General features: G+C 41.1%; 1 protein-coding gene across 8 annotated transcripts in view; it reads right to left on the bottom strand.

Moving 5' to 3' along the window:
• The window catches only part of Fsd1l (fibronectin type III and SPRY domain containing 1-like), a 77,728-nt gene that overhangs the window by 7,522 nt on the left and 47,312 nt on the right, over positions 1 to 22,894 (bottom strand). For 6 of the 8 annotated variants that reach the window (XM_063261284.1, XM_008763722.4, XM_008763725.4 and 3 more), the window contains 7 exons: positions 22,685 to 22,894; positions 20,636 to 20,734; positions 12,556 to 12,685; positions 11,849 to 11,881; positions 4,413 to 4,513; positions 2,793 to 3,044; positions 832 to 920 (listed from right to left, as the gene is read on the bottom strand). In XM_063261284.1, coding sequence (XP_063117354.1) covers positions 832 to 920; positions 2,793 to 3,044; positions 4,413 to 4,513; positions 11,849 to 11,881; positions 12,556 to 12,685; positions 20,636 to 20,734; positions 22,685 to 22,894 — 914 coding nt within the window. The remainder of the gene's footprint in view (positions 1 to 831; positions 921 to 2,792; positions 3,045 to 4,412; positions 4,514 to 11,848; positions 11,882 to 12,555; positions 12,686 to 20,635; positions 20,735 to 22,684) is intronic. The other 2 variants (XM_008763723.4, XM_008763724.4) reach the window with 2 other exon arrangements.

Raw genomic sequence — 22,894 nt, 5'->3', positions numbered from 1 at the left:
GCCTCAGCCTGGCTGGCCAAGAACTAGAGGAGGCTGGATAGCCTAGATCCCAGAACAGGTCCAAACACACCAGAAAAAAAAAGCCAATAAACCTATTCCAAATATATTCTGCTATACTTGCAGACAGGAGCCCAGCATAACCACCAGCAGAGAGGTTCCACCCAGCAACTGATGGGAGCAGATGCAGACCCACCTACACACTAGGCAGAGCTGGGGGAATCCCGTGAAGAGGGAGGATTGTAGGAACTGTTAAGGACATCACAAGAAAACCCATAAAATCAACTAATCTGGGGTCACAGGGGCTCACAGACAGGGAACAAGAGTTTCTGAATGGGTCTGAGTCAGGTCCTCTGCACATGTTATGTTGTGTAGCTTGGCGTTCTTGTGGGTCTCCTAACAGTGGGAGTGGGGCTGTCTTTCCCCCTTTGCCACTTTTGGAACCTTTTCCCTCCCACTGGGTTGCCTAGTCCAACTTTACTATGAAGAGAGGAGTCCAGTTTTACTGCAATTTGATATGCCTTGTTTAGTAGATATCCCTGCCCTTTTCTGAAGGGAAATGGAGGAGTGGATGGGGGTGGGATAGGGGAGGGACTGGAGGAGACAAGGGAGGGAAGTTGTTGTTGGTATGTAAATGTAAGAGAATAAATTAAAAACATTAAAAAAAAAACATCTAGCAGGAAAGGGCCAGGGAAATGCCTCAGCAATGCAGAGCGCTGGCTGCTGTCAGAGGATTGGGCTCATTTCCCTGCACCCACACGGGCGCTTCAACCACTGCAGAGCACACAGTATCCTCAAAACTGCTGAGTCATAAAATATAAACAAGATACTAACCATGAAGCCAGGTACTACTGGCTGGGTAAATTTTGTCTTGAAGGAATACAGCAACTGCTTTGAGTGTGCATCATAAAATGAAAGCTGACCTAAAAGGGTAAAAAGTCCAATTTATTATTCCAAGTTAATCTACGTTAAACAGATGACCATGCCAAAAGACATTTTAACATGAGTTTTTCTTACAAATTGTATGAATCATACTTAACAGTTCATATAAAAATATCAAAATACAATAAGGATAAGATCTTAAAATCTTTTCCTTATTAATATCTCCATAAACTATTAGGTTGATGCAGAAGTACTTGTAGTTTTTGCACTGTTGAAATTTATCACTATTGGAATACATTCTTAAAATTAACTAAGATTGTTGTATACCACTTTAATGCACATTTCTCGATTTACGTTTCTTGCTACTGACAATTTTGCTATTTGTTTTATATTTATTTTATACTATGCAAATGTTAGACAAAAAGCGAACTCGGCTCACATGCAAGTTCAAACTGCTTGTAAAGCAGTGGCCACAGCCCTCATCAGTGACACATCTGGTCTAGGAGCTGCAGTGAGCTCGCACTACAGAAGTCGGGTAAGGCATTCTGCAGAAGAATGGACTTGATGAGCGACACTGCTGGGATGCAGAGCAACTCAACATGGACCACACCGATGGTGGTGCACATTTGAAGCAACTGGAAAGGTGAAAGGACTTGGTAAGTGGGTGCCTCTTAAGCTGACCTAAAATGAAAACAGTCGTTTTTCTCTTCTCTTATTCTGTGTAAACAACCATTTCTCGTTCTGATTGTGATGCGTCAAGAAAGCGGAGTGCATGTGACAGTTGATGACGATTTGCTCAGTGGTCAAACCAAAGATTCTCCTGAGAGCTAAAGTGTGTGCATGCATGTGTGCTCTTCCCTCTCTCCCTCCTTTCCTTCTCTCCCTCCTTCCCTCTCTCCCTCTCCCAAAGTCACGGCTACTGCTTGGTGCTCTGCTGCTGGTCTGATGAATCCAGCAAATCCATTATACCTGAGAATCATGTTTAGCAAATCCATGAGATGCATTGCCCAACCTTACATCTAACAACCAGTGCTTCCGGACAGAGACAATGAGTACCAAGTTGTGTCCACCACATTCACCCAGTAACTCCTACCACTTGTTCAAGAACCTAGAGAACTTTTTGCAATAAAAACAATTCTTTAATCAGCAGGGTGAAGATTAGTCAAATCCCTGAAGTGCTGATTTTTATATTACATGAATAAACAAACACTTCTTATTGGCGTAAGTTGTTGGTTTTAATGGTACCTATTTAGATTAGCAAAAACGTATTCAAGCCTAGCTGTAATGACTTAAAATTCATAGTCCAGAAAGTGGATCCCCATTGCACCCACCCAGTCACAGTCTCCTTGCTCTACACCATATTCAAACAAAAAGCTTTATTAGCTCACTGGGTGCTAAGATCTCTTCCTTTTTATACTGACTGGGTCAAATTCTATCAGCTTTTGAACTTTACTCCATCCATCTGTCTTCTGCCTGCTTAAGCGCACATACACTCCACTAAACCCCAGTGTAGTGTCTGCTGCTTCAGCTCTGCCGTCTTTGAAGTTCCGCCTTTCGCCCTCTGTCTCAGACGCGTCCTAGCCTTACAACTCACTTGCTAGTTGTTCAGCCTAATACCCGCCGACCTTCTGCAAGGCCCCTTCGATGGCTCTCTTCCTCATCTGAATCCTAACTGTGCTGAAATCCTTTGTCACTTTTACATCTTTCCTAAATGCAGCTGTTTTGTCCAGTTTCTCATTTTCCCTGTAAGCTGTTCCTAAGAAATCAACTACCATAAAATAGGAAAAGAAAAAAAAAACAATATTCTCATGGACTTTCACAGAAGTAAAAATATTATTTTGTATACATAAATATATTGAAATACAAGCAAGTGTGGGAAAATGCTTTTTTTTAAGAAAAATAATTACACTTACCCCCATCAAAGTCACAAAACACACCTATTTTCTCAGGAACTGGGACATCCAAAGCTTTCACTTTATTATTATGCTTGGCTGCAAACGTGTTCTGTAACCAGCTGTTGACGTGGATGCACCAACTAGTGTTCGTCTTTCCTAACTGGTCAAATTTGCCTAACGTTTTATATGCTACGCCCACACTGTAGGATTTACAATCCTTCTGGGCCTTTACTTCCCAATAATGTTGTCCATTTTCAATAGCAGTGTCTCCTATAAAAGATAAGAAAAAAGTTTGATTCTTTGTCATCCTTATGAGTCACAGATTCTTACTTGTCAGGTGTTCTCTAACAACTTCCGTTTTTTCTTTTTAACAAACCTCACTGTGCATCTCAGGCCAGACACAAGCTCATGATCCTTCCCCCTCAGCCTCCAGGTACTGGGATTACAGGCTTACATCACATACACAGCAAATTCCACTCCTCTTCCTGTAAGAATCCCACATTGACCACAGATGCAGGACAAAGGATGCTATAAATCTACATCTTATTTATGTTTCAGTGCACATAAATTACTTCAGTCTTTCTTTGCTAGAATCCCTTCAAGGCTTATATTCATGAGGCATACCACATGAGCTGAAGTAGATTTTTTCCTTTTCTTTTATTGGATATTTCTCCCCCCCCCATCTTTATTAAATTAGGTATTTCTTATTTACATTTCAAATGTTATTCCCTTTCCCAGTTTCTGGGCCAACATCCCCCTAGCCCCTCCCCCTCCCCTTCTCTATTGGTGTTCCCCTCCCCATCCTCTCCCCAATTACCACCCTCCCCCCAACAATCTTGTTTACTGGGGCTTCAGTCTTGGCAGGACCCAGGGCTTCCCCTTCCACTGGTGCTCTTACTAGGCTATTCATTGCTACCTATGAGGTCAGAGTCCAGGGTCAGTCCATGTATAGTCTTTGGGTAGTGGCTTAGTCCCTGGAAGCTCTGGTTGGTTGGCATTGTTGTTCATATGGGGTCTCGAGCCCTTCAAGCTCTTTCAATCCTTTCTAAGATTCCTTCAACGGGGGTCCTATTCTCAGTTCAGTGGTTTGCTGCTGGCATTCGCCTCTGTATTTGCTGTATTCTGGCTGTGTCTCTCAGGACAGATCTACATCCGGTTCCTGTTGGCCTGCACTTCTTTGCTTCATCCATCTTATCTAGTTTGGTGGCTGTATATGTATGGGCCACATGTGGGGCAGGCTCTGAATGGGTGTTCCTTCTGCCTCAGATATTTCTTTATTTACATTTCAAATGTTATCTCCTTTCCAGGTTTCCCCTCCGGAAACCCCCTGTTCCATCTCCTCTCCCCCTGCTTCTATGAGGGTGCTCTTCCACCCACCCGCCCACCCACTCACTCACTCACTCACTCCTTCCTCCCTCTCCACCCTGGCATTCTCCTATACTGGGGCATCGAGCCTGCTGAAGTACAATTTAAAAGTATCAGTAAGTCAGTCTGAAAAACTCTCAAAGTCCTCAGGCTTCAATAGAGAAACTTCTACAGAGACTCATTCACTATGCAGGCAGACAGTCCAGATGTGAGGGGGAAGCCCAGCAGTGTGCTATGTGGCCTTTAACTGAGAACTATTACGCTTTAGCCTACCTAGCACTGTGTAGGACTCCCCAGTAAAACGGTCTCTGCTGCCTCTTACTGCTGGTGGCCTGGAGCCTACAGACGTCCGTTTCGGGGATGGTGTACCACTTCTAAAAAAACAATCAGGAACAAAAAAATATGTTGAAAATGGTTCATAAATTAGGACTGCAAATCATAGCAGAAATCCTTGAAAATACTTCTCATTATATTGCAACATTTCATTTAATCTCAATTATTAATGAGTTATCAATTCTAAGCCCTCAAATGTAAGAAGCCATCCACAAAAAGCAGGCTGAAAACACTAATGTCATGCAGACTGAGCGAGGTTTATAAAGCGCACACAGCTGAAGGTAAGGCACAATTCAAAATAAGACAAGACTTGCTGATGGGAAAAAATTACGATCTGGACTACTGCTTGTAAATGTTTTGCAACTGAATTTAAATAAAAGCAACAGCAAAACTAAATTCCTTATATAACTAAAACTAAGTAGCCATTTTTCATTAGCAGTATTTTTGCTCTGATCTTTCCTTCTCAAAAAGAGGAAGTTATCTTAATTTATACATTGGAAATATTAAATCTCAAAGAATGTCCACTATTACAGTGAACAAGATCCTTTCATATCAAACAATATGACAAACAGGGCACTGTTAGACTCTTTACTAATTCTCAAAAGCCTCAGAAAGATTAAATTTCCAAGATATTTCCATTGAGCCTCTCAAGACAGTGCCTCAAGTTCCATGGTGTACTTTTTGTAGTCTCAGTTTCTTCTATATTGTCCCCAAGATGTTTTTAAAGTATGTTTTAATTATACTAAATTTGTAATTGAAAAACATTTGCTTTGGTTAAGATCACCCTGAAGTTGGGGTGTAGAAATAGCTCAATTGTACAAGGTGCTTAGTGTACAAGTATAAGGATTGGAGTTCAATCCCTAGAATGCAATAAAAAAGCCAGAATGGTGATGTGCACTTGTTAGCCCAGTACTGAGCAAATGAACACAAAATCCAGACTTAAAATACAAAGTGGATGATGCGTGAGGAATACTGCCTGCCTACCTACGTGTGTGTGTGTGTGTGTGTGTGTGTGTGTGTGTGTGTGTGTGTAGAGGAGAGATTGAGAGATTATTCTAAAGATATTAAGAAAAATAGAAATACTTTATTATTACCACTATTTAGAAATTTTCTAATACAGATATACTGATTTTTTTCTTCCCAAAGAAAAAATTTAATAAAAAATAAATTACCAAATAAAAGTAATGTACAAATCTCTTATAAACAGAAAACAAACATAAAGATAGTTACAGTCATTTCATATGCGCTAATCACTTCATTTTACATTATTTAAATATTATCTTGCTGTTAAGAACAGACTTATCAGATAGGTTTCAAGCAGTTAAACTAAACTGGACTGTTTCAAGTATCTACATTTTAGTGAATGCTATTAAGTAGCATGATTTCATAGAACAATAGAATATTCATGGTATAGTTTAATCTTTCCTAAGAAGATAAAATGTCTTTTATGTGAGTTACTATTAACAGTGATCATTTGAAATGTTGGACTAATAACGAATATTCTTTCCTTTAAAAAGTTTCCTTTTTTGAAGGCCAGCCTGGTCTACAGAGTGGGCTCCAGGGCAGCAGGGCGGCACAGAGAAACCCTGCCTCGGAAAAACCACCCACCCACCCACCCAACCACCCACCCACCCACCACCAAAAGGTCATTCTAAAATAAACCATACAACATGTGTATTCCAAAAGTATGAACAGAGATCAATGAGGACTGGCAACTGAAATTTTCTGTGAAAATTAGGGGCACAAGTCAGGGCAGGAAGAGCAAAGAAGAACTGAGTGAGGGAAAAATACCTCCAAGTGCTCTGAGAAGTTCTCTAAAATAGAAGGCGGGAATAAATAAAGTCCCTGGGTATGGTGCATATGCCAGTAACTTCAGCACTTGAGGGAGTGAGGCAGGAGGACTACAAGTTTGAGGATAATCAAGGAGCAGGCTTAAAGCTAGAATAAGCTGCGTACAGTCTCTGCCTCAAAATGCTGGGGAAAAGGTGAAATTAAAGAAAAACGTTATTTTGAAGAAATGTACTTTTAACTTCTTTAAGAAGTTTTAAAAATTTTATTAGATAATAAATTACCAAATAAAAGTAGTATGCAAATTAGTGTAAAAATTTCAGCTTGGTCAAATTTTCTAAGCTGGTACTTAGTATGCAACACAAGAGTCATTAAGTAGTAAGAACCTAAAATCTAAACACTGTCAAGTCAATGACAACTCAAAAAGTGCACATCACCATTTCCTTTTCGATTCTTTTTATATAAACTGCCTGATTACAAATACTTTGCTTTCTAACGTAAAGGGGAAAGACAACACTGTATTTTTCTCAAAATAGAGAAAGTAGACAGATGGAAGGAAGGACGGATGGAAGGACAGGAGGATGGAAGGAAGAGAAAAGACGCCCACACCTCCCCTCCCCCACTGCAGAGCGGAGCGGAGCAGAGCAGAGCAGAGCAGAGGGGCGCAGAGCAGAGCAGAGCAGAGGGGCGCAGAGCAGAGCAGAGGGGCGCAGAGCAGAGCAGAGGGGCGCAGAGCAGAGCAGAGCAGAGCAGAGGGGCGCAGAGCAGAGGGGCGCAGAGCAGAGGGGCGCAGAGCAGAGGGGCGCAGAGCAGAGGGGCGCAGAGCAGAGGGGCGCAGAGCAGAGCAGAGCAGAGCAGAGCAGAGCAGAGCAGAGGGGCGCAGAGCAGAGCAGAGCAGAGCAGAGCAGAGGGGCGCAGAGCAGAGCAGAGCAGAGCAGAGCAGAGCAGAGCAGAGCAGAGGGGCGCAGAGCAGAGCAGAGCAGAGCAGAGCAGAGGGGCGCAGAGGGGCGCAGAGCAGAGCAGAGCAGAGCAGAGCAGAGGGGAGCAGAGCAGAGCAGAGCAGAGGGGCGCAGAGCAGAGCAGAGGGGCGCAGAGCAGAGGGGCGCAGAGCAGAGGGGCGCAGAGCGGAGGGGCGCAGAGCGGAGGGGCGCAGAGCAGAGGGGCGCGGAGCGGAGCAGAGCAGAGCGGAGCAGAGCAGAGGGGCGCAGAGCAGAGCAGAGCAGAGGGGCGCAGAGCAGAGGGGCGCAGAGCAGAGGGGCGCAGAGCAGAGGGGCGCAGAGCAGAGGGGCGCGGAGCAGAGGGGCGCGGAGCAGAGGGGCGCGGAGCAGAGGGGCGCGGAGCAGAGGGGCGCGGAGCGGAGCGGAGCAGAGCAGAGCAGAGCAGAGCAGAGCAGAGCAGAGCAGAGCAGAGCAGAGCAGAGCAGAGCAGAGGGGAGGACAGGCAGCGTGGGGTGGGTGCCACAGAGACTGCTGTGGGACTCTGGGACGAGGCCAGCTCCAGGGTTTCTTCTTATTTTGGCCACCAGTCTGTTTTCTCCCTTTAGATTAGCCTTCTGGGCATGTTTCATTTGAGGAAATCATTCTGTCACTTTCGAGAGAAGTGTGAAAAGGCCTGCTTTAGGTGCAACAACATTAGGGAAGGTTGATAAGGAACAGGGTTAAAAGTAAAAATGAGACTGGCCTATCGTGGCTTAACAAAAAAGTTTTAAATCTCTGAAACATCTGTACAATATAAGGCTTCTGTGTGAGTGATAAGTATTCCGAGACACTCACTTGAAGCTGATATCTGAATGCACCTTTCCACTAGAAAATGACCGTGCATTCCAGACAGTTCACCAGAGAACCTCACTCAGTCACCAAAATGTACCTTCCCCTTTGAAAGTTAATTTAGTTTTATGTACTTATATTGACATAATAAGCACAGTTTTAGCTAATCTTAAGTGTATTTGTAGAAAATACATTTTGAAAGTAGAGAAGGCTTGGACTCAGTACTTTAGAATAGCAGCCCTCAGTGCTCTTGGGAAGGCTGATGCTAACAGTCATGGCTGTGATTGCTTCTTAGCTGAAAGATGGACCAAAGAACGTAAGAAAGACCTTGTGAGTAACCAAGCATTGATTCAATGAAAGAAGATGAGAAAGAAGTTACAGTAAGTGTGTAGTTAAATGTGAGTAAGAATGAAAAACACCAAGTCAGGATGCCATGATGTAGGCACAGCTCTAACGACTGAGCTGTGCTTGTTTTCTTGCTGTTTTGGTGCTGGTGGTGGGATCTGGGCTGTGCACAGGTTACAGAAGCACTCTGCCACCGAGCTGTATACCCCAGGCCCATTTGAAGAACTCTTAATATGCAAATTATCACAGTGGCACAGGAGGGCAAAACAAGAAGACACTGGAGAAGTAAGTAAATGCTTCCCTTACCACAGACACGGACCTTCAGACGATAATGAAAGGAAACTCATGTGGTGCCTTAAGTACATGCTTATGGTAGGTGGAGGGCCTCTCTATTAAGGGTCTTAGGGAAAGAAAGTAACCGTGAACAGGAACCACATCTCATCTCCGTGTCCTCAGCACACAAGAGATATACAATATCTTCACGAAAACATGGTTTTAGTGGTGAAGGGCTAGCTATACTCTTAGAGTCTTAAAACTGCAAAAATACAGGTCTTTAGGATTTTTGTAACAAAGTATTTATGTCAACCAAGGAAACTCAATAGAGTCAGAACCAAGCAGGACATCTTCCTAAAATACCCACAGTTCATTTACTCCTCCACTGGCAGGTCCAACAGTCTGCTGGGAAGGAACTCATTCTGAAAACTATACATCAGGTGCTTGAGAGAAATACACAGTGAGAGGATAGTAATATATAGAAATAAGAAATGATTCACTGAGCCCGGCTTCAAAAATATATTAAAGGCTGATATAAAAAAAACACAAAAGAACAAAATTAAAATAAGTATGACTTACCAGTAGTAAAGAATACAAGGCAGCATGAAAAACAGAAAACAGATAATTGCTGAGGTTGACAGTTTAGCTGCAGAGCTCGGTTAAATAAGAAAAGGCCTTCCACCCTAGTGCCCCGCCCTTCTTCCGAGGCAGTCCGTCACTGTGTCTAAGACCACAGCTATCCTCTGTGTATACACAGTCTCCCCATCCATCTTAACGGCACCTTACGGATTACGTACTTGTGTAGCTCCTAGAGCAAACTGTTTTACTCATTTCTCAAATGTTCACTACTGTGAGATAAAATAATCATTTTTTCATATTGTCTACAAGCAATTTGGTCTTATAAGCTTATGTTTTAGTTCAGTCTGCACTTTAGCCTTGTGCTAATAAGGATCTATCCGTGTGTGTGTGTGTGTGTGTGTGTGTGTGTGTGTGTGTGTGTGTGTTACAGTTAAATAGGCCAGCTGAAGTGTTCTTTATTTTTTAGATTACATTTATCTATTATATTTCTTCTTGTTTCCCCTCATTAAAAGATGAAACACCACAAATTCTCCCAGACTCTGAAGAATTCTTGAAGAAACAGCCTAAATACCACTTCTTGAATGAAGGTCTTCCAGGACCAACTATGCTAATTTTATACTCTAGATCCTGGCCCTATTGTGACATTTCAATACACACAATCACGGACAACTGCCCAGACTTTACCAGGCAGACCTCCAGGAGGCATGAGTGGGGAACCTTGGTGCCTGACAGCAGAGTGGGTACACAGCTCAGACCACATGGGCAAAACAAGGTCCTCTGCACTTTCTAGAGATTATCCCTTACCTAACACCAAGCTCAGCACCAACCGCTATGCTTGGTCTACTCAGCTTCATTTACTGCAGGTCATCTCAACCTGGGGTTGAGACCCCTGTGGGGGGTCAAATGACCCTTCTACTAGGTCACCTGAGACCACTGGAAAACACAGACATTCACATTTTGATTCATAACAGTAGTAAAATTACAGTTATGAAGTAGTAATGAAAACAACTTTATGGTTGGGAGTCACCACAACACGAGGAACTGTATTTAAGAGTCACAGCATTAGGAAGGTTGAGAACCATTGATTTAGAGGTCTGTTCTTATAGAAGAGAAGCACCATTCTTTAAAAAGTTGTGTACGAAGGAACCAGTTTTCATACTTAGTGCTCTTCTCTTTTGATCTTCTCTTATCCCCTACCTCTTTAGCGCTCTAAAGCCAACACAAACCCTCTGTTTGGGGCTACCAGTGAGCTCCTCTGCCTGGTCTGTCCTAACGCCCCTGACTCTCACCCGGTGCCATCTGACTGGGGAAACAGAACTCAGTGCGAGTGAGCATCCTTCCCTTTGTGACCACTTTATCGCGCACTCTCAGTAAGTCAGTAAGACTTGCCTGTGCCAGTAATTTGGCACACAGTTCCAACTGACCACCTCAACGTCTGGCAGCTCTGAACAGCTTCCTTCTAGCTCGCCATCTTGTATCATTGTTTTATGTGTACGTGGCTCATCTATATGACTTAGATTGAGTTTATTGAAAGCAAGGGCAGTGTTATCCCTATAGGCCCCATAATATCTGTCATATGTTCAACAACAAATACTTATGAAAACGATAAATAAATGTTGAGCAGCCTTAATCCAAAAATCTGAAATATGTCAGTACTGAAAACTCTTAAGCACTGATAAATGTTATGAACATAAAATTCTATACCTGACCTTGTTGCAAGACACAGTCAAAACACTGGTATATTAAAACATTTACAAAATTACTTTCAGGCTATTAATATAAGGTACACATGAAAAATAATTTTGAGTTTAGAGTTGAGTCTAAACTTTATAAATGTGCAATATATATGTGCAAATATTTCAAAATCTAAAATAATTTGAGTCTTGAGTGTTTCAGATAAGGGATACTCATATATAATTCTATAAACAGCCAACATATGCAATAATCATAATAGGAAAGAAAGGAAGAAGACATAGCATAGTCTGAATGCTAAATTCAGTTTACAATTTTCCTAGCTGCCAAATAAAGCATTATGCAGTCTATCAAGTTCAATAGCATGTTATAATATGAATGCAATCCCTTTCACCAACGCCAAGGAAACAAAGTAAAAGAAAAGACAGAGGGCACAGGCTGGCACCTGGTGAAGACACATGGTCATCCTCACCAAAGTATCATCTTACTTGAGGACCTGGAACGATCCCTAATTGTGGCACTGTCTAAATCATTTTATCAATGGCATTCATTATTTTTGACATTTTTGAAATCACATAACTAATATAGGGCACTCCAAGTCTATCTTATATCAGATAAATAAAAGTGACCGATAAGGTTACTGAATACAGTGAAACAAGAAAGATGCCACATGTAAGTAAAAGCAGGGTAAAACCAGATGGGAAATAGTCTTTTTAAAGCAGAGCACAAGTTGTTATCATACATCATAGAACGCAAAAGAATGCAGTGCACCTCAATGCTGTAAGTTCAAAGCACGAGCTACCAATAGAGACAGTCTACAGAAAGCAGCTTCTCACTTACGAAGGCTGCTGCAATGGCACTGCTTATTGGTTAAAGAATTATTCAGCCAAGCTAGATACTAAGTCCTAGAACTAGACAGACACAGAGCGTCACCTTGTATGTTTCTTCAGTGAAGTAACATGGACACTGTCAGATAAAAACAAGCAACTGTTAAGACACTCCTTTACATTATATGTAACATCTTACAATAGAACTAGCCTGAATGCTTCCTGAGGGGCTTGATTCACTGACGTAACTCACAGACACTTGCCATCAGTCTGAGCAAAACTTTACTATTAAAAATTTATAGTTTCCACTTCTGAGTCAAGTGGGGAAGATGTGACAGAAACTCAAGCCTTGAATTCACTGGATTGCTCTTCCATAGGAAGGCTTGTGTAGAAATGCCCAAAGCTGTTATTTAGTGCAGCCATCTTTCAGGTAAGACAGATGACCTATAAGCCTAGACAGATGTCAAGAAACTTCTTTTAAGCTAGTTCAGATTGCTGTATCTATAATATTAAAAATCAGAATGCTGAAATAAAATTTATGAAACAATTATGAAAGAAAGAAAATATAAAAAGGTTAATCACAAATTCCAGTATTGACAGATGATACTATATTCTTCACTTCTGAGTTACTAACATGTCAGAAATCATATTACTGTGCAGAATAAACATTAACATTGTAAATTTTAATACAAATAAGAACCAACACATAAACACCTGTCCATAAAATAAGTAAGAACGTCAGTATCAGTCATGGTCAGAGACAATCACTGTGCAAGCATTTGGCCACAAAACAGATTTCCTGAGCTGACTTACCTGCCCTTATTCTCCTTTCCTTTAATTTTACTCTCTTGGCCTTTTCCTCCAGTAGGATCCCACTCTACACAGGAATCTTCAACTTTCAAGTTCAAATGGGATGATGAGTTATCCAGACTGAAGTTAAGTGCTGCCCAAGACAATGTTTAACAAACGTAAGAAATCGCCACTGTCTCAAACATACCTGTCATATTATTTCTTATTCAAGTGAGCCAACTCTGTGAGCAGAGAAAAAGCTTCCAAGCCCTAGCTCTTGCACAAAAAACTCTCAATGCTTCAGCTGTGGTTTATAAATCCCACCTATTTCCATTTTTTCTCTGTACATACTATACAGTAACCAAGTACAGTAAACGTGAAGAGCCAATGATATCTCTACTTGTACTGAACTTTCCACCAGCATACAATAATCGGAAGTTCGTGGTATTTCAAATTATCAGCTGGGTTGGTTCTTGGTTAATTGTTTTGAGTGAATGGAATGAACTGGTGGAATTATGGGGGAAGAGAGAGAGCAGTACAGTATATGAAATGATACTGTAAAAGCAGCACAAGTATTCTCTCCGAAGCTTTACTATTAACAAATTCACACTTAAACTCTCATGAGTTCCAATGACATACTAAATGAAAGCCATCACTGAATGAATCAATACATTGGTGCCCCGGGGACATAAGCAAAGGAACTGAGCCAGTTGACAGATAATTTGTTTCACACAGTAGAAGAGAAAAACATCTACTTAATGAAAATAAGGCAAACAAACAAAACTATGAAACAACCCATGGTTTTCAGATTATTTGATGTTTTAGAAAATTATAGTGCAAGTCCCACACCCGCGGATCCCGGCCCGCAGCAGCTCTCTGCTCCCAAACCCCGTGGGAGAGAGACCTCACCGCCTGGTCAGGTGGGCACTCCTGAGGCTGCAGAGTGGAGGAGACCACCAACACTGCCCACCCCTGCCCACATCCCTGGCCCAAGAGTAATCTGTATAAGGCCTCTGGGTTCCCGTAGGGGAGGGCCCAGGAGCGGCAGGACCCCTGCGCCTGAGACATCGCCGGAACCTGAAGGAAACAGACCGGATAAACAGTTCTCTGCACCCAAATCCCGTGGGAGGGAGAGCTAAACCTTCAGAGAGGCAGACACGCCTGGGAAACCAGAAGAGACTGCACTCTGCGCACATCCAGACCCCAGAGGAAAACACCAAACGCCATCTGGAACCCTGGTGCACGGAGGCTCCCGGAAAGAGCGGCGCAGATCTTCCCGGTTGCTGCTGCCGCGGAGAGGACTTAGGCAGTACCCCACGAGCAAACTTGAGCCTTGGAACCACAGGTAGGACCAACTTTTCCCCTGCAAGTGACCTGCCTGGTGAACTCCAGACACAGGCCTACAGGAACAGCTGAAGACCTGTAGATAGGAAAACCTACATGCCGGAAAGCAGAACACTCTGCCCCCACAACTGGCTGAAAGAAAACAGGAAAACAGGTCTACAGCACTCCTGACACACAGGCTTATAGGACAGTCTAGCCACTGTCAGAAATAGCAGAACAAAGTAACACTAGAGATAATCTGATGGCGAGAGGCAAGCGCAGGAACCCAAGCAACAGAAACCAAGAAAACATGGCATCATCGGAGCCCAATTCTCCCACCAAAATAAACATGGAATATCCAAACACACCAGAGAAGCAAGATCTAGTTTCAAAATCATATTTGATCATGATGCTGGAGGACTTCATGAAAGACGTGAAGAACTCCCTTAGAGAACAAGTAGAAGCCTACAGAGAGGAATTGCAAAAATGCCTGAAAGAATTCCAGGAAAACATAAATAAACAAGTAGAAATCCATAGAGAGGAGACACAAAAATCCCTGAAAGAATTCCAGGAAAACACAATCAAACAGTTGAAGGAATTAAAAATGGAAATAGACGCAATCAAGAAAGAACACATGGAAATAACCCTGGATATAGAAAATCAAAAGAAGAGACAAGGAGCTGTAGATACAAGCTTCACCAACAGAATACAAGAGATGGAAGAGAGAATCTCGGGAGCAGAAGATTCCATAGAAATCATTGACTCAACTGTCAAAGATAATGTAAAGCAGAAAAAGCTACTGGTCCAAAACATACAGGAAATCCAGGACTCAATGAGAAGATCAAACCTAAGGATAATAGGTATAGAAGAGAGTGAAGACTCCCAGCTCAAAGGACCAGTAAATATCTTCAACAATATCATAGAAGAAAACTTCCCTAACCTAAAAAAAGAGATACCCATAGGCATACAAGAAGCCTACAGAACTCCAAATAGATTGGACCAGAAAAGAAACACCTCCCGTCACATAATAGTCAAAACACCAAACGCACAAAATAAAGAAAGAATATTAAAAGCAGTAAGGGAAAAAGGTCAAGTAACATATAAAGGCAGACCTATCAGAATCACACCAGACTTTTCGCCAGAAACTATGAAGGCCAGAAGATCCTGGACAGATGTCATACAGACCCTAAGAGAACACAAGTGCCAGCCCAGGTTACTGTATCCTGCAAAACTCTCAATTAACATAGATGGAGAAACCAAGATATTCCATGACAAAACCAAATTTACACAATATCTTTCTACAAATCCAGCACTACAAAGGATAATAAAGGGTAAAGCCCAACATAAGGAGGCAAGCTATACCCTAGAAGAAGCAAGAAACTAATCGTCTTGGCAACAAAACAAAGAGAAGAAAAGCACACAAACATAACCTCACATCCAAATATGAATACGACAGGAAGCAATAATCACTATTCCTTAATATCTCTCAACATCAATGGCCTCAACTCCCCAATAAAAAGACATAGATTAACAAACTGAATACGCAACGAGGACCCTGCATTCTGCTGCCTACAGGAAACACACCTCAGAGACAAAGACAGACACTACCTCAGAGTGAAAGGCTGGAAAACAACTTTCCAAGCAAATGGTCAGAAGAAGCCAGCTGGAGTAGCCATTCTAATATCAAATAAAATCAATTTTCAATTAAAAGTCATCAAAAAAGATAAGGAAGGACACTTCATATTCATCAAAGGAAAAATCCACCAATATGAACTCTCAATCCTAAATATCTATGCCCCAAATACAAGGGCACCTACATACGTAAAAGAAACCTTACTAAAGCTCAAAACACACATTGCACCTCACACAATAATAGTGGGAGATTTCAACACCCCACTCTCATCAGTGGACAGATCATGGAAACAGAAATTAAACAGAGACGTAGACAGACTAAGAGAAGTCATGAGCCAAATGGACTTAACAGATATTTATAGAACATTCTATCCTAAAGCAAAAGGATATACCTTCTTCTCAGCTCCCCATGGTACTTTCTCCAAAATTGACCATATAGTTGGTCAAAAAACGGGCTTCAACAGGTGCAGAAAGATAGAAACAATCCCATGCGTGCTATCAGATCACCACGGCTCTGAAACAGAATACTCACTGCCTTGCTCCTTACAACTTGCTAGCAGAGTTCTTAGACCATTCAAGACCATCTGACCAGGGATGATACTGCCCATCCTACCCTGAGCCCTATCACGTCAATTATAAATGAAATAATAAAATATACTACTACCTTGCCTACAAAAAAAAAAATACCTATGGAGTTTCCTTGGCAATCACCAGCAGTAAGTGTCCTGAAGGCTTTCTAAGCATGAAGTGTATGCATAATCCTGATCAAAAAAGTGTTAAACAAGGATGAGATCATAGCTTGACAGGTAGTAGACCTAATTATCTGTAAAGAAAAGAATCAGCGTGTAGAATGTTTTTCGAGTGGACGCAATCAGCCTAAGTTAATCTTGACACACCCTCATGTTGTACCCAACTAGTAAGCTGGGACTTGTCACCAGAGCTGGACTCAAAATGGACACAAAGGGGTGGTATCCACTGTGACCACAGACCAGTTGTAATGGTAATAGCAATGTCTAATAATCATTATGTTTAAGTGTTAAGCATTTGTTAATTTATTTAGCTTCCAAATCAACTCTATGGTATAAGCAATTATATATTATTTCTATATGAAAGAAAAAAATGAAAAAAAAATTAAAAAAAGATATGAGATAAACTTAAAAAAAAATAAAGACAATTATATAAACAAACCAACAGTAATTTCTGGTAATGATATATTGTAGGATAGATTATACTTCAAAGTTTTAATCAATTCTCCACAGTTACGTTTATAAAGTTAAGAGTAGCAATGATAAATTGATAATTAGCATTCTCTTCCTTTTATTTTCAATAGAAAATGAATTTCTACTGAGTATTAGATCACATATGAATCAATAATGCATTCCCTTTAGAATATCTGGTTGTTTCAGAGCAATAACAAAAAGATCAAATCACATATTAGAAACAATACAAAATAAAAACATGTTTTGATAGAATTGTTTGTACTTGAAGAAAGGAAAATATTTTCTTGTGTATTTAATTGCGGAATTTACATTACCGATCTTACCCTTCAGTACCATGTCTCAAAAACTTTCACTGCTTTTTTTGTTCAGTGTTTTCATACTTTTTAGGTAAAAATGTATAACTTATAAGATTAATCGTGTGATGCTAGAATGAATTATGTTTTCTAATAATTTAGTTCATTATGAAAAATATAAATAAGCCTAAATAAATGCATGAGTTGTCATTGTGTCTTCAGTGTGAGTCTAAAAATAAATAAAGAAAACAAAAGGCAAAAAAAAAAAAAGAAAATTATAGTGTAATGGGTTGACTATGCTTGGCCTATGGGAGGTAACACTATTAGGAGGTGTGACCTTACTCAAACAGCCTTGTTTGAGGAAGTGTGTCACTGTGGAGACAGGGCTCTGAGGTAATATATATGCTTAAGCTCTGCCCAGTGTGAAAGACTTCTGCCTGCCTTTGGAGCAAGATGTAGAACTCTCAGCTCCTTCTCCACACCAAGTCTGCCTGCCTGGGCACTACCATGTTTCCCACCATAAGTATAATGGACTGAACTCTGAAACTGTAAGCCAGTCCCAATTAAATGTTGTCCTTTACAAAAGTTATCTTGGTTGTGGTGTCTCTTCACAGCAATGAAACTCTAAGGCATATAAATACTATTCAAAATCCTTAGAAGTGATAGTTGAGGAAATTAGAGAAGCATGGTATTAGCTTCCCTTTCTAGAAACTGAGAAAATAAATCATTAAAACAGCTGTGCGATGCTGTCTCTTATGCTGTAACGCAATTCCTAAACTACTTTACAGACCTCAGCTACTTAGTTACAAGTTAATCTGCTCCGGCAACAACTCCTGCTAAAATTCAAACTTTTGGTAATTGTTAACTAAAAGAAATATTCGGGGTTGGGGATTTAGCTCAGTGGTAGAGCGCTTGCCTAGGAAGCGCAAGGCCCTGGGTTCGGTTCCCAGCTCCGAAAAAAAGAACCAAAAAAAAAAAAAAAAAGAAATATTCATTTATAGTACACTACTTCGCTTAACAATATTATTTGAAATTAGCTAAGACATTTGTAAGTCTGTGAACACTCATCGTCAAACAAGATAAGGACACAGGGCCAGTGAAGGACGCATCCTCTCACCCCAGATTCTGGAACAAGTACTCCAATTCCAACATGCACCACAGCCATTGTTCATTGTCTCACTTAGAAAACATCTGAATAAACATCTACTGACTGCACAGCTCTACTGAATGCCACACTACACAAGGAAGTCACTCACTTTTTCAAAAGCTGCCTCTAAGCAGAAGTAAACAGGAAGAAAGTACCTTTTCAGCAAAATGGAGAGAGGTTCTTTAATAGGTAGATACACTGAGACATTTCCAGAGTCAACTCTTGTATAGAAATGCAGGTATCTCCTAGCTGTTAGCCACTAATTATACAATTAGAGCATCTACCCTTCTGAAATAAAGAAGACCTGGCTTTAACATGGACGTGGCTGAACCACAGAACTACGACTGGGGGCTGGAATTAAGTTCTGCTATTTAGTGAGGTCATTTATCTCACCAGAAAGGAAGGGAAAATGTACTTGAAGCTTGCACTACTCATCACTTTTACAATTGTTATGCCAGAATAAATAATGCCACATGGATTAAAGGGACAGAAGTAAACAATGCTAGCTGTATTGTATTTTTACGGATCTGAACTATTTAATTTCCACTGCCTCTCCCCTCTGTTCTCTGTGGGTTTACTGACTGGTACTGGGTGGTCAAAAATAGCAGGAACAAGCCAAATAACATAGTAAATAATTGTTCAATGGTCACTTTTAAAGGATCTGGACTTCTTCATGTTTTTACTAATACTTATTTCAATGCTGCAAACCAATCCCAGAAATTTTATGATCCATAGTCACATGAGAAATAATTTTACTTCAAACTGCCCAATGATTAGAATCCTTGTTACTCTAGGCTAAGCCCAGGGGCTTGTTTCCATGAAACCCCAGAATCAGCTTCCTCTCTCTCTCTCTGAAGCTCAAGACCAATCAGGAGTCTGCTTGGTAATGTCAGGCACTGCTGAAGGGGCAGCTGTGCTGGGAAGCAGTGGTCAACTGTTTGCTAACTAAAGTCCATGAAATCTACACAGCACCTCCTATTAGGTCCAAGCTTGTTCGCTGAAGAGACAACAGAAGGGACAGCAATGACAAATGACCTGACGCTCCTTAGTGAACAATTTCAGCAATGCAGTCTTTCCCAACATGGGCCAAAGTAGCTCAAGCTGCAGAGAAAAAGTTATTTGGCCCAGAAATCTGACAAGGCTTTGAATAGAGAAACATTTTTTAACAACTAATATCTCAGGCTGGAGAGACGGCTCAGTGGTTAAGAGCACTCACTGCTCTTCCAGAGGTCCTGAGTTCAATTCCCAGCATTACAGATGGTGGCTCACAACCATCTGTAATGGGATCCAATACCTTCTTCTGGTGTGTCTGAAGACAGCTACAGTGTACTCATATAAATAAATCTTAAAATGTTTGAAAACATGTAATTCAAAGTAATTACATTTCTGCACTAACCTATGTATAATTCTTAAGTAAAATTATTTACTAATCCAAATTACTTTAAATGAGAATTTTTCTAGGCCTTTATGCCACAAACATTACTCTGAGTTCATCAAAAACTCACAGGCCTTGAATGCTCAAGCACTTGCCTACCGTACACAGGGACTAGGGTGAAGTTCCAGAGCTTACTTAAGTTCTCTTCTGATATATGTTTACGTTATCATTATGGATCTTAGCAAATTTCTAGCATGTGTCTCTAATTAAATGCATAAGAAATAAACTAGAAGTCAGTGGAATGCGGAAAGCCTAATTCAGGAAGCAAACTCAGACAACTATCGCCTTGTGAGTGGGAGGGAATCTAGCAGAATAGCTTTCAATTGGTAAATACCTAAACATTCTTCTGAATACAAGAGGCGACGTTCATAAATCTGAACTCTTAGAGAAGAGAACTTGGGTGAGAAGCCTACAATAAAGGCTGCTCTAGAACCTGGAACTAGAGTCTAATACTCATCCCGGGCAGATCTAGGTCTGAATAACATACTTCAACTTTCCTCCTTTCATTTGCATATGGTTATCAGTATAAAATAGCAGTGGTCTCTCAAGGTGATCTTAATGACCAAAAAACCATGAGTGCTCTGTAATTATTAATAAACTGTAGAGACAATAATAACTGGGAGAAAACGGGGAAAATAGAAAGAACTCCTTTGTTGCTGTTTCTCAATGAATTCTTTGACAAACTTCAGCAGTGCATATGTATTTACTAACCTAAATGTGAAGTCAACATTCAGAGGACGGTGAGACGGTGGGGGTGGCAGGTAAGGGCAGCAGCTGCCCAAGGCTGCTGACCTGAGTCTCACCTCTGGGATCCCCAAGTGGAGAAGTGACTCCTCCATGCTGTCCTCTCACCTCTATAAGGGAGGAATTGAAGGAAAATCACTACTTCTCTGGTCTTACTTCCCTGCCTTTCATTTCCTACATTGCAAGGGCCAGAGGTAGATGGTAGGGAAGGAGTCCAACTACACATGGCACGACTCTGACAAAGTCTCGAGAAACTTCTGAAGGGAAGTTCTGTCTGCTGAACCACTAATGGCGGCACTAATGGCCTTACCTTTGGTCTCTAGGGTCACTGGGTCAGAGTACTCTCCAGCCACAGCTTTGTTACGCGCTCTCACTCTGAAATTCATATACTTTGAATCAAATTTCAAGCCTGAAATAAAATGAAAGTTTTTCATCATAAAAAGTAAAGGATTCCTTCCCAAAAGTGTGAGTGTACATCAAACAGACATTTTTTTCCTTCTTAGAAATCCCTTTACTTGATGAGGACAAATTTATGTTAAATGAAAGGTAATGCATGAAAATAAGAATACTTTCTTCAAAATAAGTAATTTACACAATTACCAACGTTTCAACCTGGCGATTAATAAACAGCTCTGTCTCAGGCTTCATTAGAGGGGTCATTGTTCTAGATGTGGTGGCGCCACCTGTGATACCAGCCCTGGAAAGCCAGCACAGGCGGACCATTGGTTCCATTTAACCTGGGCTAACAAGCAAGAGCCTATCTCCAAAGGACAGACAGATAGACGGACGGACATACATACATACACACATAATAAAATCACAAGAAGCCAGTAACAAAGACAGCAATAGCAACAACAATAACCAAAACCTGTAGTATTTCATTCAAGGAAGAGATAACATAATTTACAATAGCATAGTCATCATTTTTTTTTGAAAAATAAGTAGCACTAATGAATTTTTATGTGTATGAAATGTATGTTTGTCCTAGTCAGGGTTTTTATTGCTGTAACAAAACGCCATGCCCAAACAGCAAGTCGGGGAGGAAAGGGTTTATTCAGCTTACACTTCCATACTGCTGTTCATCACTGAAGGAAGTCAGGACAGGAACTCAAATGGGGCAGGAACCTGGAGGCAGGAGCTGATGTGGAGGCCATGGAGGGTGCTGCTTACTGGCTTGCTCCCCACGGCTTGCTCAGCCTGCCTCTTCCAGAATCCTGGACCACCAGCCCAGAGGTGGCACCACCCAGAGTGGACTGGGACCTCCCCCATTTATCTCTGAGAAACTGCCTCACAGCTGACCTCATGGAGACATGTCCTAAAATCATGCTTCTTCTTCTCTAGCTTATGCCACACTGACACACAAAACCAGCCAGTGCGTGCTTATATGAAATGCCACTTTACGTGAAGATGGAAGGGAATAAAGCAGAGACGGACAGGAGCCGTGCAGTTATGCCTAGACTAAGCTCTAAGTCCAAATATTACTAGCTATAAAACCTTTAAAACTTGACTGACCTGTTTCCATCTGTAACAACGACAAACCATTCCCAACCATGCAGGATTGAGTACGTGGTATGCTGACCAACTGTAGTGTGCTGCATGTACTTCTGTCTACTACACAGGATGCCTGCCTGCTCCAGGAAAGGAACTAGTGCTCGACAGGACAGCTCGTCATGTGTCCCACTCTGTACAGGACACACTGAAAAGCTCTGCTAATACTTTGTTGTTTAAAGCATCAAAAGACCTCATTATACTAAGATAGCTTCTAAAAAGCATTCAATAGGCAGAAACAAAAAGTCTTAGCAAAGTCCCAGTTCTGTGCTAATGGGAAGCTAAGCATTAAGACAGAGAAAACAATGGTGGTTATGGTATCCCTGAAATGTGGAGGTCTGAGTAGACCTGAAAAATAAATAGTTCTTTTACTTAGGCAAAAAATTAAAATTAAAGATTATCTGGGCGTGGTGGCACTGCTCTAATGCTAGCACTCCAAAGGCAGAGTTCAAGATTGGTGTGATGCTTAGTGAGCTCCAGGCCAGCCAGGGCTACATGGAATAGTCTCTCTAAACAAACAAACAAAGAAACAAACAAAGAAGAACGGAAAGCAGGGGACAAAGACTGCTCTGAAATGTTGCTCCCATAACAGTCTTCTATATTTGCTTTACATACGCTATTTTAGTAGGTTGCAAATATTAAGTAATTAAAACTTTTACTGATATTTTAACAGAAAATCATTCACATAACAAATATCTAAAAGCAGCAGTTTGGTTAATAGAACTTAATTTTATCATTTAAAATAACAAACTGTTTTTCTTATTTCCACTTACTTTCTAAGGATTAGATTCATGAAATGCTGTTGAGTTACCTGATAATGTATATTCAGTACCCTTGATGTTATCAATCACTTCCCAACATCGCTCGTCTTTTACACGTGGAAGTCCTTCAAAGTTCGTTTTCCTATATTCCATTATGAAATGGTCGATTTTATTATCTTCTTCTGGCATCCTCCAAGCTACAGTTACAGAGTTGTCAGCTACTAAACACTCCACTGGGTCAATCTCTGGAGCTTTTGGGA

The sequence above is a fragment of the Rattus norvegicus genome, chromosome 5 (assembly GCF_036323735.1).
Source record: "Rattus norvegicus strain BN/NHsdMcwi chromosome 5, GRCr8, whole genome shotgun sequence".
NCBI lineage: Eukaryota > Metazoa > Chordata > Mammalia > Rodentia > Muridae > Rattus > Rattus norvegicus.
The sequence above is the reverse complement of the archived record's forward strand: the minus strand, read 5'-3'. Positions and strand labels throughout refer to the sequence as shown.